This window comes from Anguilla anguilla, chromosome 14, assembly GCF_013347855.1.
Source record: "Anguilla anguilla isolate fAngAng1 chromosome 14, fAngAng1.pri, whole genome shotgun sequence".
NCBI classification, from domain to species: domain Eukaryota; kingdom Metazoa; phylum Chordata; class Actinopteri; order Anguilliformes; family Anguillidae; genus Anguilla; species Anguilla anguilla.
In genome coordinates this window covers 38,928,811-38,944,852 of record NC_049214.1, presented here as the reverse complement: position 1 = coordinate 38,944,852, position 16,042 = coordinate 38,928,811, and the positions used below count along the sequence as shown (strand labels likewise).

Genomic DNA, 16,042 nt, shown 5'->3' with positions numbered 1-16,042 from the left:
GTCCGCCTCCAGCCGCGTCTTCAGCAGCCCCGACAGGTACGTGATGAAGGGCACCGACCTCAGCTCCCTCCGGCTGCCCAGGTCCGTGCTCTCTGCGGGGGGCAGAGAGAGATAGAGAGGGGGGGAGGGGGGAGGAGGTGGGGATGTGAGTCCGGAACCTTCCGCCAGAACGGGCCTTCCCCCCGTCCGCAGGGCTCCACGCCCCCGGCCAATAAAAAGCGGCGTAAGGTGATTGGTTCGCGACCCAAATGTTATTTGGGTGGATTTTGGGCCTGTGGACAAACTGCTTGCTTGTGGATGCGGACAGGGCCCCGAGCTGACGATGCAGTGCTCTAGTTAGCAAGGCTAGACCCCTGCCTGAACTCCTCACCAGTCTTACGGACGGTTTTGGGGGTTTTTTTTGGAACCGGGGGACCTTGCTGGGTCTCTCGGGTACGCTCCTCCACTGAGAGAACCATGTGTAGCCTCGACAGATGGGATGATTATTTTTAGCAAGCCTGAGTTCTGAGTGACACTACTCTAAGTTTTCCTCGTGTCAAGACCTGCAATTAAGGCACAGAACCTTTTTCCACTTTATAATAATTCTGTTTCATTTTTACACATTTATTTTGGCTTAAGTTACACGATAATTAAAACGTAAAAAAAACAATAAAAAATGATCCACGTTTGAAACAATGGTCCTTGTGGTGCACGGAAAGGAATTCTTCTTGGTGGGTCAACCTAGCTTTAATTGTTTCACATTTAATGTACATTTTGCTTACACACTCATGGGTACACAGGTGTGCACAACTGTAGATTTTTACCGAAGCAATTCAGTTCATGTACCTCGAACCCGTAACCCAGTCCCCTAACCATTACACTGCCCTAATAATAACTGTGATGTGGCATTTTCTCCAGTGGAACTGCACAAGAATATCGCACAGCTGTCAGAATGGAGCAGTTAGCCAGTCCATGGTACGCGACACTAATATGCTTGTCTGTCTCTCAAGAAGCAGTCACTTTTTGATGTCCTCTCCCCCAGGTCAGGCCTGTGTTTCCTTGGTAACACCAGTACGGGCTCTGGGAGCTGTATGGCAGCAGCAACGTAAGGCTGTCTCTTACTGTAAGGCCTGCCAGTGTTAGCGTTGAGGTTAGCGCCTCATAGCCCAGCTCAGTTCTCTCGTTCTGAAACCAGATCTGGACGTCTTTATCAGCAGATGGGCCGGATCGTATTGCTTTTTCATTTTCCACAGACAGCCGACGTTTCTCTCTCTCTCTCTCACTCCCCGACCTTCAATCTTTCTCCCTCTGTCTTTCTTTCTCTCTCCCTCTTTCTCTCTCTCATATACACCCTGTCTCTGACTCTCTCCGTCACTTTTTCACCTTGTCTCCCTCTTTCCCTGCTCTCCCCCAGTCTGTCCGTCTATCTGTCTACATAAATGACAAACCCCTACAACCAAGAAAGCTGGAAAAAAGAGTAACAACCTCCCCTCCACACACACACACACACACGTACGGATACACATACACACTCTCTCACTCTCAAATTCTCCCTCTATTGTCTCTCACTCTCTCTCTCTCAGAAAAGGATGCAAACACAATGGGGATCTAAACAAAATTCTGTAGAAGCACAGAGGTCACAGTCAGTACTGCCGAATCACAGAGGTCACAGTCAGTACTGCAGAAGCACAGAGGTCACAGTCAGCAGTGCAGTAGCACAGAGGTCACAGTCAGCAGTGCAGAGGTCACAGTCAGTACTGCAGAAATACAGAGGTCACATATAGCAGTGCAGAAGCATAGAGGTCACAGTCAGTACTGCAGAATCACAGAGGTCATAGTTAGCAGTGCAGAGGTCATAGTCAGCAGTGCAGAGGTCACAGTCAGCAGTGCAGTAGCACAGAGGTCACAGTCAGTACTGCAGAATCACAGAGGTCATAGTTAGCAGTGCAGTAGCACAGAGGTCACAGTCAGCAGTGCAGTAGCACAGAGGTCACAGTCAGTACTGCAGAATCACAGAGGTCATAGTTAGCAGTGCAGAGGTCATAGTCAGCAGTGCAGAGGTCACAGTCAGCAGTGCAGAAGCATAGAGGTCACAGTCAGCAGTGCAGTAGCACAGAGGTCACAGTGAGCAGTGCAGTAGCACAGAGGTCACAGTCAGCAGTGCAGAAGCATAGAGGTCACAGTCAGTAGTGCAGAGGTCACAGTCAGCAGTGGAGAAGCATAGAGGTCACAGTCAGCAGTGCAGAGGTCACAGTCAGAAGTGCAGAGGTCACAGTGAGCAGCGCAGTTTCCTTGGCTGGCAGTGCAGAAACACAGGGCCCAGTTCCCAGCAGGTGCACTGCTGCATGGATCTCCCGTGCTTTTTATCCAGCAGTTTAATTCATAACACTGTCAACATGGTCATTCTTTGACAGGTGCCGCTGTCTAGGATGCCTCAGCCCGCGTTGTTATTATTTTTTGTTCCTGACATATCGAGAGGGGTGACCCTGACTGCGGAAGCCCGCGGGGGGTCGTCAAGGTTTCCGTCGTCGCCCGGCAACCGATCGCCAGCAGCTGGCCGCACAGCTAACAAACCTCACCTGGTTTCTTGAGTTCTCAAAGTTGTCTGACGATTTTACACTAAAAACAACAAGGAAGCCTGCGAATCCTGTTGCTCTCCAGGACTAGGATTAATTTCTCCCGTACATACCCAACCGGATGCTCACGGAAACAATTCAGGTTAAGGTTCTCGTCTTAAGCCGACAGGGTTGTCCTAAACTATTATGAGCCTGTACCAACATAAAACCCAATATTATTGTGCATCCAAGGGATTTTAAACTGGACTGCCACTTGATACAATTCCCACCTGCTAGACCCTTTTCATGCAATTACTTTTTATATGGCCCACTAAAATGTCTGTATTAAAGTGAAAGAGTCCTTGTTTCCGGAGTGATATGAGATTTCCCCTTTGTAAATATGTAACAGCTGTAAATTTTAGAATATTTCCTTATGGCAAAAGCAATAATCCAAACTTAAGCAATCTAAATCCTTTTTCAAATATAAATTCAAAGGATACATATTCGGAGAAAGAGGGGAGTTCATGTTACTGCCACTCCACCTACAGGTAACTGAATGAACTGCAGCCAAAATAAGAACATCCAATCTCAATTCCAAGGCCTTTTCTTCAGGTTGTTTGGCGTTTACATTAAAATGTAGTTGAAATTATCATTGGGTCCACAGTATATCTGGTTTTCGGATATCATCAGAGTTGTTCAAAAACCTTATATGTGTATACCCATTTATGTATACCCATGTGCCTAAACCACAATTGTAAACTGGTAAATAGGAAAAGAAATTTGGAATTAATTTTTTGGAAATCTGAGCAATACCAACAACATTGTGCTGCCTTGCATAAAATAGCGGTGCTATGAAGGTCTCACACACAAACACACACAAAGATGCACATAGACACAAGCACACATACATACACACACACACACATACACGCACATGCACAAGCGTGCGCACTCACACACACAAAGAAGCACATAGACACAAGCACACACACATACATGCACACACACATACACGCACACACCCACACACACACACACACACACGCACACACACACACACGCACACACACACACCCACACACACGCACGCACACCCACACACACACACCCACACACACACACACACACACACACACACACACAAAGAAGCACATAGACACAAGCACACACACATACACGCACACGCACACACACACACACACAGCCCCCTGCAGTGGCGTCGGTTGCACACGCGGTGTAATCTGAGGTAAAATGCCACCTCGGTGAAGGCTTGAGTTTGGGTTTATTTTCGGTGTGTTGTTCCATCAACTTTTAATGATGCCCGTCACTGTCAGGACCCACAAAATAACAAGCTGGACCCTGTCAGCAGAAGGTCCGTGGTGGGGGCGGGGGGCACGCGGGGGGGGTGCGGAGGGCGCAGCTACAGTTTCAGCGACTTGGCCTGGCAGGACAGGCGAGCTCTCCTCTCCTCACCTCCTATTTTTAGGCGATCGAATTGCACGTCGTGGCATTCGAACCCAGATCTAGACTAGTCCTCTCGGTTATTCCGACTGTTCCTTAGAGTGAAACAGTTCCACCTGACATTACAAGCATAAATCGCTGAGGTATAATTCTGTTACGCTCGCAGCATAAATCACTTAAATATGAACACGAGCATGATAAATGTCAGCGCTCCCCACTGCAGAACGACTTCCCTTCTTTTACACACAGCCACGGACTATATTTCACTGTTAAATGGAGCGAGTGTTTATTATAGAACTAAACAGGTGCGTGCGCAAGCTTCATAAAAGCTCTTTTTGTTTCCCTGAAGAAGACCCTGGTGGCGTTTCAGCTGAAAATAGCAGCTGTTGTTCAGGGTGCCGTATCAATGCTGGATATTTGTTTATCATCCCTTTGCTTTTATTTTTCTTTGTCGTTTTGCTTGGCTCCGCGCCAAACTTGACAAGCGAGCTCCCATGGGTAACCCCGTGGGTTAAATGTGCCTGTTTTATGGAGAGCGCTGGGTGGAGCATTCGGATAAGGAACCGCGCCGCGCCGCATGGGTGAGCCTCAGGGCCTCGGACTGAATCCAGACCACGCCAGGGCCGACCATGGCCGGTACCTCCACAGGGTGACGCAAAATTGGCGACCGCGTCGTTCGGGGTACGAGAGCGTTCAGTTGGTCATGGGTTTCATCCCTATCTAGCGCCCCCCTGCTGGTGGATCGAGCACGTGTGTACCGCACGCTAAAGCCACGTAGGAAAAGGTCTTCCTCAGACTCCGCCCTACGCAAGCTCAGCTGCCGTCTGTGAAAAGAAGCAGCTGGTGACACCACACATTTTGGAGGAGAACCAAGGGGGGCTCCACTCTCCCGACTTGGCTGTGGTCGTTCCAAATTAAGGTGCCCCATGCTCGGCACCAAATTTATAAAAATAAATAAATAAAGAAGCAAAATATGCCTGTTTGTTAGACAGCAGCAGTCATGTGACTCCGCTGATCCAATAGCACATCGGCTGTGCTTTTCCATGCACACTGAAGGCGTTTGCCTAATAAAGCCTTTCGGTTCTTACATGTGACCTTTGCGAATGAAACAGTATTTATAAAAGGCGAAGGGGCAGGCAGGCAAAAGTTCAGGAGGGCCCAGTGTCAGACATTTCTCCCCGTTCCCTAATGGAACGGCCTCTGGGTACGGCACAGGGGCGACCTTTTCAAACGCGGGGGAAGTACCCCCACCCTGCCGACCTGCCAAAAAGCCTGCGTGCCCTCTGCCTCTGTACATGTAAATCTCCTTATTCGTGATTTCATCTCTTGCAGTAAAAGGACAGGTATTGTAAGTCTTACAGCACAGGTACACATACGTAGTACAGATAAAGGTAAGTCTTGCAGTACAGATAAAGGTAAGTCTTGCAGTACAGGGTCAGGTAAGTCTTATAGTACAGGGACAGGTAAGGCTTGTAGTACAGATACAGGTAAAGCTTGCAGTACAGGGACAGGTAAGTCTTATAGTACAGGGACAGGTAAGGCTTGTAGTACAGATACAAGTAAAGCTTGCAGTACAGGGACAGGTAAGTCTTATAGTACAGATACAGGTAAGGCTTGTAGTACAGATACAGGTAAATCTTGCAGTACAGGGTCAGGTAAGTCTTGCAGTACAGGGTCAGGTAAGTCTTGCAGTACAGGGTCAGATAAGTCTTGCAGTACAGGGTCAGGTAAGTCTTATAGTACAGGGACAGGTAAGGCTTGTAGTACAGATACAAGTAAAGCTTGCAGTACAGGGTCAGGTAAGTCTTATAGTACAGGGACAGGTAAGGCTTGTAGTACAGATACAAGTAAAGCTTGCAGTACAGGGACAGGTAAGTCTTATAGTACAGGGACAGGTAAGGCTTGTAGTACAGATACAGGTAAATCTTGCAGTACAGGGACAGGTAAGTCTTATAGTACAGGGACAGGTAAGGCTTGTAGTACAGATACAGGTAAATCTTGCAGTACAGGGACAGGTAAGTCTTATAGTACAGGGACAGGTAAGGCTTGTAGTACAGATACAGGTAAATCTTGCAGTACAGGTAAATGTTTTTCGTAATGCTGTTCTGTTCACAGCTCTTCTGGTTCTTCTTAAAGGACATGTGTGGAACTGAGGAACAGGGCGAGCATTGGCATGTACGGGCCATTAAAGGCCGGTGTGGGTGAGATGAGCGCAAAGGGGGAGAGTGTGTGTGTGTGTGTGTGTGTGCGCGTGCGTGTGTGTGTGTGTGTGTGTGTGTGTGTGTGTGTGTGTGTATGTGGGTGTGTGTGTGCGTGCGCGCGTGTATTTGTGTGTGATCTCAGCAGTGACCCGCTTGAGCCACACACTGACCTGCTTACACACCATAGCAGCATTATTCGCTGAGCAGAAGCAGGCATCTAGGGCAAATTACACATTTAACATATTACCCCCTTTTTTTTAAACTGCCGGGTACTATGGGACACATTATTCAACTCAGATTACCTGCCTGGGATTAAAATTACCGTGGCAACCGCACCTGGAATTTGAACCTGCGATGTTGGGGTCAGGAGCCAGGCGCCCTGTCACAGAACGGAAGGGGAGACAGACAGTGGGGTGACCCAGAAGGAGAACAGGGTGGGAGGAGGTTTATGGGGTCTGTCAAACTCGATACATGTGGTCTCAAGACACAACTCCCAGCACTACAGTAAGAGAGGAACTGGCCCCATGTCTTAACACGTTTTGGTACAGGAATGAACCGTTTTTATTTTTAGCAATTCAAAAACTTGTATTTACTAAACCTACATTCCTCTGTAAACAACTGCAATTGGCAACAACTTTGTAAGATTACATTTAATATTTAATATTTTCTTTTAAATTGTTTTGATTTTAGGGCTGAATGTAAAGCACATTTAGCTGCATTTTATGAATAACAATAAAATGTATTATTACTATAAATACAGTGAAGGAAATGCACAACATTACAGCAACATTACATGACTTAGCCATTACATAGAGAATACTGCCATCTAGAGACAACGCAGCCTCCCGTTTCAGTGCGACGCCCTGCAGCAGAACAGCAAACCGCAATTAGTGCTGAATCATGAGCACGCTATTAATGCTACGCTACGGTCGCACGCTAACACCGGCGATAGTCGTCTATATTTAATATTAAAATAATGATTCACAGAGCTGACATTCTGGACGCGAGAGACCCGGTACATCTGGGTGGTGGTGACTTCATATCAACCCAAGCGTCGGTTTCAGGGGAACGTACGTCTGACTCAACAGGGCACCATTCTCTGCCCGTCCTCCGTGCGGCAGCGCGTTCCAGTCAAACTCAATTAATTAGCTTTGATTTAGCTCATAATTTGATATTGATCTGCCTTTCACGAGGCAGCAATTTCATCGCTCGCTGAAAACAATGGCGTGTGCTTAGAAGCTTGTGTGTTCTCACAAATTGACGTGAACATTTTATATTGAACTTACGTTTGGCAAGGTCTGCCACTGAAAAAAACAAGCCAGCTGCCTCAATTAATTACAAATCATTTTCTGCGTTTTTTGTTGTCATTTTTTATCACCCTAGTTGGCACGAACAGATGCTTGAAGGTAATGATCACGAAAATAATCGAAATATCTGTGAAATATTTTCACTTTTATCTTTCCATCGGTAGAACCACAATTCAGGAAAAAACAACCGATTTGTGTTAGAAAATGTTCCTGCACAGAGGAAGTGGGTTTAAAAAAATAAAAATCAAAGTGTGTGAGAGTGCATTCAACTATCAAAGTCAGGTTGAGTGAAGATTTGATGATATTTAAATACAAAATGAAATGAAGTGTTAGTGCAGAATCCACAAGGGTGTTGTCACCGCGAAAAACTCTGTACGGAAGTCAGGCGAGAGACTTCCTGCGAGGTCATAAATTATTTCAAGGGTGTTATGCACTATTTTTGAAGCACTCTGATCAGCGACAGGGTACATGATCTGTGCATTTAGCAGAGAAACTAAAGAAAAAAAAAAGGAACATTTCACAGGAAACACACGCTATATTAACAAGTCCGCCTTACTTTAACAGAACCAGAATAGAGATATGCGGGGTTTTTAAACATTCTTGGTTCGTAGTAAAATAAATATAAAATAAGTAAAAACAAAAGAAAGAATAAAAAATTTGGCCAATATTAATTTGATAGTGACTGTCACCTGAAATCAGATACAGAGCATGGTAAATGGACTGCATTTATATAGCGCTTTTATCCAAAGCGCTTTACAATTGATGCCTCTCATTCGCCAGAGCAGTTGGGGGTTAGGTGTCTTGCTGAAGGACACTTCGACACGCTCAGGGCGGGGTTTGAACCGGCAACCCTCCGACTGCCAGACACTCTTACCTCCTGAGCTATGTCGCCCCGATACATAAATCCGATACAACTGAAGGGGCCCTTTCCAGAGAGTCAGAGATTTAATGAGCCAGGAAATGGCCGGACCCATTTCAAGCGGCTCAAGTTCGTCATGTGCTCTCAGTGACACACTTTGAACCAATCACAGAGATCTGCCACGGAGAATAGCGTATTCTTATTGGCTCACAGGACTCAGGGATTCTCACTCGGGCACAGAGCAAGGAACAACACACTGGAGCAAACTCAGGTGTGTTAAGACTGAGCCAACAATGCACCCCGCCCCCCCACCCCAACTTTCTGAGCACACGCCTAATTCACAGTGTTATCCTCCGTGATTTCCAGCACTGCCAACGTTTGCATTCTGAAAATCCATTCGACTTAAGCAAGCAGGCTTTTGGCTTTACATCAAACGCAAGTAAACACTTTCGGATGATTTGTCTTCTTTATACTTAATTAGATTCTTTGCCTTCTTTCTGGTGCAAACACGAGTGTGTTTACCTGTTACAGGAGTACACGTTCGGTCAAGGTTCAGCACCTGCGTTTGTAAGGGTCCTTTGTGTCTCCACTGAATAGGCAGGGGGTGAAAGGTCAAGTTTACGTTGTGATTTAGCCAGAAGCAGAGACAGAGCGGTGCATTCTTTCGTGCAGCACAGACGGACTTTGCACTCAAACACACAGAAACACTGTTTTACATTTGTCCTGTTTTTTCATAGCACAGGAAAAACATGCATTCAAAAGCAATTCAAAAACGAATGTATGGTTTAAAAAATCTGTCAAATCTTCAACGCAGAATGGTTTTCATATCCTACAGACAACGTAGTAGTGCACAGTATTTTAGAGCATAATAAATCAATACGTAATAATGCTAAGCATTGTAAACATGAATGTGCCTGTGCAGTTTGGAAAGTATGAAAATTGCATACAAATAATGGGCTCGTAATCTGGTGCAAGTATTTATGGATTATTAACATGTGGGACTTGTGCTGATAATAATAATAATAATAATAATAATACTAATAATAATAATAATAATAATAATAATTGCCTTCCCAATGACATCTAATTCACTGACCATTAGTTATAAAACATAGTTTGTTATAATTTCACAAGCCACGCCTTCATATTTCAAAATTCTCTAATTCGTATTTTAGGGAACCATAACGATCAGGACAATTATAATGAAACGGCCATTTGGAGATCAAAATAAATATTGTATTAAATTAAACGCACAATAAAAGATACTGATTTAACGCAGTATAAACATTACAGTTGTATAATTATAATTCGTATTGCGTAAGTAATCGCAATGCCATTTTTAGGACAACTGTGACATTTTGCGTCAAAATAACGTTTAACTAAAGCAGTAATTTACAAATAAACAACAAATAAATGTAATAAACAAACAAAACAAAATAACCATGCTGAACTCAATATCCCATAAAGATTCAATATCGCACGCACGCAGAGACAGACCTTCCACAAATGATTGAAAAAAACGTTCACCAATCGGTTTGGAGAAAGCGGTCCCGCTTGCTAAAATTAACCAATGAAATTGAAGCTAGGGCGGGGCATTACGAGCTCCCCTCCCTCACTGTACGTCACTGCTGAAACCGCAGTCTTCCTCGGCAGCGCACACCAAGAGCACCCTGTGGTTTTGCAAGATCTGACATTGACGCGAAGGTAAGAACACATCTGAAATGACAAGCGGGTGACATCAGGCGGCACTGAGCTCAGAGGCTGTTGAATCGACCGCACTGGGATTTCGTGGGCCGATTGACACGTTTCGGTTTCACTGGTTCTTCTGCAGAGGCAGGTTGCAAGCTAGTCAACATTATCAGGTAGGCGTTTACGAAGGCCCATGGCTGCTACTGACTGACTGTACAATGCATGCGGACCCTTCCTCATCGCCAGCTAAGACGATAGACATGAATGCTTGCAATGCTTTCGTCCAATTCTTGGCAATCTGATGAACGAGCTGTTATTATTACAGATCGCTATGACCTTTGAAAATTTAATTAGTTTGCTTGCGTAAATCGAATAGTTCTCACGCCCTGTTTATGGTTAGCAGTGGGCTTCTTCATTCCTAATATTACATGCTACACGGCTACCCAGCTAGTTAACTATTAATCTAAATTACACGCTACAGTAGAGTGTATATCTAACCACGAAGTGCATTTTTGAAAATATATTTATTTTGTGATTTCTTTCAGTGTTCTGTTCATCAATCCTTACGATTCTTGTTTTCTGCATAGACATAAATCTAAACATCAACCGGCGGAACATCGGGTAGAATTCCGTCATCATACGGTGGAGCGCGCAACGAGCATGTTGCTGACTAGCTTGGCAGTTTTATCTGCGCAGTCGCTCCTACAGAGACTGCAGCTATCTGTTGAGTTGTATTGACCGCAATGACAAAACAGTTCATTAAGACGCATGGACGTAGGTCCTGAAGGTGGGTCGGGGGACACACGCCCCCCAACTTTAGGAAAATATCGAATGGCTCTCCCAAATATTATGAAGTGGTATTGGATGGTACAGTTAGTGTCCACCCCCCCCCCCCCCCCCCCCCAAAAAAAATAAAAACCTAAAGAAAATTTCCTTTTTGTAGTTTGTCCAATTTGTTTGTTTCTTAGTCTAACCAGTCACTTCCTTCCATTTTTTCAAATCAATAAATATGCCCACTGTTTCTCTAGACTGCGCAACAGTACCCAGAGTTGTTTACTAATCAATAACTGGACTGTTAAAAACCGCAGAATTCAACAGATCAACTGCATATGTAGGCAGTCAAGAAATAAGCCTGTTTACATAAAGGTCTGGCACTCTGTGAGGAGTTAGATATGTTACCCCCCCCTGCCCCCCCGGTTAAGGTGCGTTTCTCTGGTCCCTGCAGGTGCCCGGTGAGCAGGAGGTTGCCATGGCCGCGGGCGGGGCTTCTCTGGACCCGGAGCTGGTCCGGGAGGTGCTGGAGTGCCCCATCTGCCTGGAGACGTACAACCAGGAGCAGCTGCGGCCCAAGCTGCTGCAGTGCGGCCACACGGTGTGCCGGCAGTGCCTGGAGAAGCTGCTGGCCAGCACCATCAACGGCGTGCGCTGCCCCTTCTGCAGCAAGGTGTCGCGCATGAGCAGCATCGCGCAGCTGGCCGACAACCTGACCGTGCTCAAGATCGTGGACTGCGTGAGCGCCGGGCCCGGCGGCGGCCCCGACGGCGAGGGCGGCGGCCCGGCCTCGGGCCTCATGTGCCGCGAGTGCCGGAGCCGCCTGCCGCGCCGCTACTGCCCCGACTGCGCCGCCGCGCTCTGCGACGCCTGCGAGGGCGGCGCCCACCGGCAGCGGGGCCACGCCCCCTCGCTCAGCATCCGGGCCGCGGCCGACCGGCGGCGGGCCGAGCTGGGCGCCCGGCTGGCGGCGCTGCGGGAGACGGCGGAGCGGGTGCGGCGGCGGCGGGCGGCGGTGGAGGGCGCCTCGCGCTCGCTGCGGCTGCGCTACCGGGCGGCGCAGCGGGAGTACGCGCGGGCCGAGCTGCGCCTGCGGGAGGACCTGGCCCGGGCCCGCCGCGCCTTCGCCGAGCAGCTGGCCGAGGTGGAGCGGCAGAACGGGCTGGTCCTGGAGGAGCAGGCCTACCTGCTGGGCGTGGCCGAGGCGCGGGCCGCCTCCCGCTGCGACTTCCTGGCGGCGCGCATCCAGCAGGCCGACATGGCGCTGCTGCTGGAGGGGGAGGACGACGGCGGCGGCGGCGGCGGCGAGGAGGACGAGGAGCCCGAGCCGCAGGCCGGCCCGCCGCCCGTGCTGGAGCTGCGGGACCCCCAGCTGGCCCGCGCCGAGTGGGGGGAGCTGAACGTGGGGATACTGAACACCAAGCTCCGCACCCTCAACACGGACGAGGACGACGGGCAGGCGCTGGCGGCGGGGGCGGAGGACGAGGCGGAGGAGGCGCCGCCGCTGGACCTGTACCGCGACGTCGACATGGCCGCCGCGGAGGAGGCCGTCTGCGCCTCGCCCGCCGCCTTCAAGTCCAAGTCGGTGGACGGGGGCGGAGCCGCGGCCGGGGGCGGGGCTTCTGGCCGGACGGGGGCGGGGCCTGGGTCGGGGTCAGGGGCGGGGCCGGGGCCCGGCGCCCAGCTCTGCCAGTTCGTCAAGAAGATGGGCGGCAAGGGGAACCTCCCGGGCATGTTCAACCTGCCGGTGGGCATCTGCGTCACCGCCCAGGGCGAGGTGCTGGTGGCCGACCGCGGGAACTACCGGATCCAGATCTTCAACCGCAAGGGCTTCCAGCGGGAGATCCGCCGCAACCCCAGCAGCATCGACAACTTCGTCCTCAGCTTCCTGGGCGCCGACCTGCCCAACCTCATCCCGCTCTCCGTCGCCATCACCGCCCAGGGCCTCATCGGCGTCACCGACAACTACGACAACTCGGTCAAGGTGTACACGGCTGACGGGCACTGCGTGGCCTGCCACAAGAACCAGCTGGTCAAGCCCTGGGGCATCGCCGCCACGCCCTCCGGCCAGTTCGTGGTGTCCGACGTGGAGGGCGGCAAGCTCTGGTGCCTGGCGGTGGACCGCGACGTGGGCGTGGTCAACTACAGCCGCCTCTGCTCGGCCGTGCGGCCCAAGTTCGTGGCCTGCGACCCCTCGGGGACGGTCTACTTCACCCAGGGCCTGGGCCTGAACATCGAGAACCGGCAGAACGAGCACCACCTGGAGGGGGGCTTCTCCATCGGCTCGGTGGGCGCCGACGGCCAGCTGGGCAAGCAGCTCAGCCACTTCTTCTCGGAGGGCGAGGACTTCCGCTGCATCGCCGGCATGTGCGTGGACGCCCGCGGCGACCTGCTGGTGACGGACAGCGGGCGGCGGGAGGTGCTCCGCTTCCCCCGCGAGGGCGGCGGCGGGTTCGGCGTGCTCGTCCGCGAGGGGCTGACCTGCCCCGTGGGCGTGGCCGTCACCCAGAAGGGCCAGCTGCTGGTGCTGGACTGCTGGGACCACTGCGTCAAGGTGTACTCCTACCTGCAGCACCGCCGCTCCTCCACCTGCTAGGGGGCGGGGCCGTGGGGGCGTGGTCCCCGGGGTTTCCGGGGGGAGATCGGAGCGGGCGTGCCGCCGCCTCCGACGTCCGTCAACATTTGCGTCCCCGAGCTGCTCCCGCTGTTCCCCGCCGCCCGAGCTCCAGCGCTGGTCTCGGATCAGTGCTCCGCGCGCCGACGTGCTGGCTGACGTCCCCTCCGCCTGATCCGGGAACAGTCGAGAGAGAGCGGGGCTGCCGCGGTTTGCAATGCAACCAGCCGTCCGACCATCCAGGCTGCCTCTGTCTATTATATTTGTATAGTAGCGCAGCAGAGAGCAATAATGTAGCCGTTGTTCTCGTGTATGGGGGGGAAGGGGCGAGTACATATGTTGACAGTCAGTCGTTCAGTATCCACGACAATTTAAAAAAAAAAATGGTGCACTGTATGTGAATTATGAGCATAACGACTTGATTACACTGATAAAAAAATAAACTCACATCAATGAAAAAAATAGAAGAAGAAAAAAAAGCCATTTACTACGCTATGAACTATCAAAAGGAAACGCTTGTATCTGGAACCTAAGTGATCCTGTCACCCAAATTTGGAGCGGGTGGGTGACTTGACCCCCAGTGCCGTGGACCTCCCCTCCCCCCCCCTCACCCCCCCACCCCCGTGTCCAGTGGCCTGTCTCTTCTGTCAGTGTGACGTCTCTCCTTATGGTCCTCTTCGGTGTCAGAGCGTACCCCAGTTTGCAAGTTCCACTCCTCCCCAACAAGGATGATTTTATTGAACCAATGAAGTACCGCGTATGATTCAGACATTCAGCCAATGAGATTCTTTGAAGGACGGCACGCAGTTTCGACAGTTGGCTATCATGAAGGGGTTTTGCAACAAGTTGTTTTCGCAAATATTTTGTGCGGTTTACACCTTTTCTGTGTTTTACTTGTCAGCTACTTTTGCTAAGCCTTGCAGATTCCGTGTTTCTTCTTGGGGTCGTAGCTTGGAATCCCAACGGCGGACACTGGTTGCCAGGCGATGTTTGCCTGAGGGTTCTTGCCGATTGGACAGTTCAGTCAACTGATGGTTGGATTAACTCTGTGATTGGTCACTGGCTCGCCCGACCTCACAGAGCAAAACCTGCATCACACGGAAGGCTGCTTGCGAATTTTGCGATTCTAGCTAACCACCAGGAAGTATCAGGAGTGAAAACTCTGGGGGGGGGGGGTAAAAAAAAAACAATCTGCCATGGAGAGCTGTCACAAAAATCTGAAAACGTACAGCTGGCAGGAACCCATGTCTGCCGTCAGTCCGTACAGTCGCTGATGATATCCTTTCATGTTTTTGTCTTTGAGGTCAGAGTAGTATTATTTATTTTTTTCACATACTTCAGTTAGGGGTATTTTTTTACTCCTTGGCTTGCCAATCACAAGAGTGCTCTCAAGTCCTCTTGGAGAAGTGCTTGCTAAAGAAGCTCGGAGGTAGAACTCCTCAAAATGACACTTTAAGCTGGTAAAGAACTGTCATACATAAGATGTTAGAAAGTACAAGTGTCCTTGTTCAATTTGACAGACCGCAAATCGATTGCTCCCCTTCTCAAAAAGGTCAAATTACTGTTTACTCAGAACGAAGTGGAGAGGTTTGTGTTTTGAGAGACGTGTTTTCTTCTCTTTTTGAAGATTTAATTACTTCCTTTCAGAATTAATTCTGGGTTGTTTATTTTTGTCCGTCAGGGATTTGCTGATATATTTACACGATATGCCCACCAATTCCTGGGATGGTCAGAACTCCTACTCCTGCTGGTGGCCTCAGTGATTGCAATGACTAAAAATTTACCTTTTTTGCTTTTTGGTGTTTGTTATCTGTGTAAAGTGAGTCTCAGTTTCCTGTTTGTAATGTTTATTATCTAATGAGCGCAATAAACCAAAGTTAAAGGTTTTTTTTTTAATGTTGCTCCATCATTTCTCAATGAAAACTGTGACTGAGCTGAAGGTTGACTGTGACATCGTCGGTGACATGGCACCACAGAACGTAGTGGCTGACAGATTTATGACATCATAATGGGTGGAGCAGAAAGCTGGTGTCAATCACCGAGATTGCTGGGATGGAACCAATCAAAACCCTTCAGTGATTTATGAAGCACCATTAAATGGTGGCGGTTGTAGTATTGTGGTTAGGACCTGGGCTTGCTAATTTCTTGGTTCAGTTCCCAGCTGGGGCACTGCCAGTGTACCCTTGAGAAATGTACTTAACCTGAATTCCTACAGGAAATACCCAGCTGTATAAACAGATTATATGTAAAATTATGTAAACTTTGTAAGGCTCTTTGGATAAGAGTGACAGATAAATGCCTAAAATGTAGAAATGAAAACATTTTTTTTGTTACCCCTCCAGTTGCCCCAAGGATTTGGTTCTCCTCTAGATATCTCCCTCCCAGCATCCCCCCCCCCCCCAAAAAAAAAAAAAAAAAAAACACCAGGATGTCACGTGTGAAAATACGAACCGAACTAAATGATGACAAGGTCAAACACCAAACACTTTTTGTAAAAGTGATGTGTGCACCTAAAATGGCCCATGCTCATAGTGCCCACGGATGTTAAAGTAGTTTAATGGTAACCAATAGTGGGCCCGTGCCAGTATAGCCACTCTTGAGAGACA

General features: G+C 49.2%; 2 protein-coding genes across 6 annotated transcripts in view; one reads left to right on the top strand and one right to left on the bottom strand.

The window, feature by feature from the left end:
• LOC118212501 (astrotactin-2) overlaps nt 1-16,042 on the bottom strand; it is a 382,570-nt gene that overhangs the window by 46,030 nt on the left and 320,498 nt on the right. For all 4 annotated transcript variants that reach the window (XM_035390420.1, XM_035390421.1, XM_035390422.1 and 1 more), the window contains one exon: nt 1-92. This exon is cut by the window's left edge and continues 171 nt beyond it. In XM_035390420.1, the coding sequence (XP_035246311.1) occupies nt 1-92 (92 nt within the window). The remainder of the gene's footprint in view (nt 93-16,042) is intronic.
• trim32 (tripartite motif containing 32) lies at nt 9,986-15,322 on the top strand. 2 transcript variants are annotated; one of them, XM_035390424.1, is made up of 2 exons: nt 9,986-10,066; nt 11,277-15,322. In XM_035390424.1, exon 2 carries the CDS (start codon nt 11,301-11,303, stop codon nt 13,416-13,418), a length of 2,118 nt encoding a protein of 705 aa, XP_035246315.1. In that variant the 5' UTR covers nt 9,986-10,066; nt 11,277-11,300; the 3' UTR covers nt 13,419-15,322. The 2 variants fall into 2 exon arrangements, with proteins under 2 accessions (XP_035246315.1, XP_035246318.1); XM_035390427.1 differs by having other exon boundaries at nt 10,004-10,224.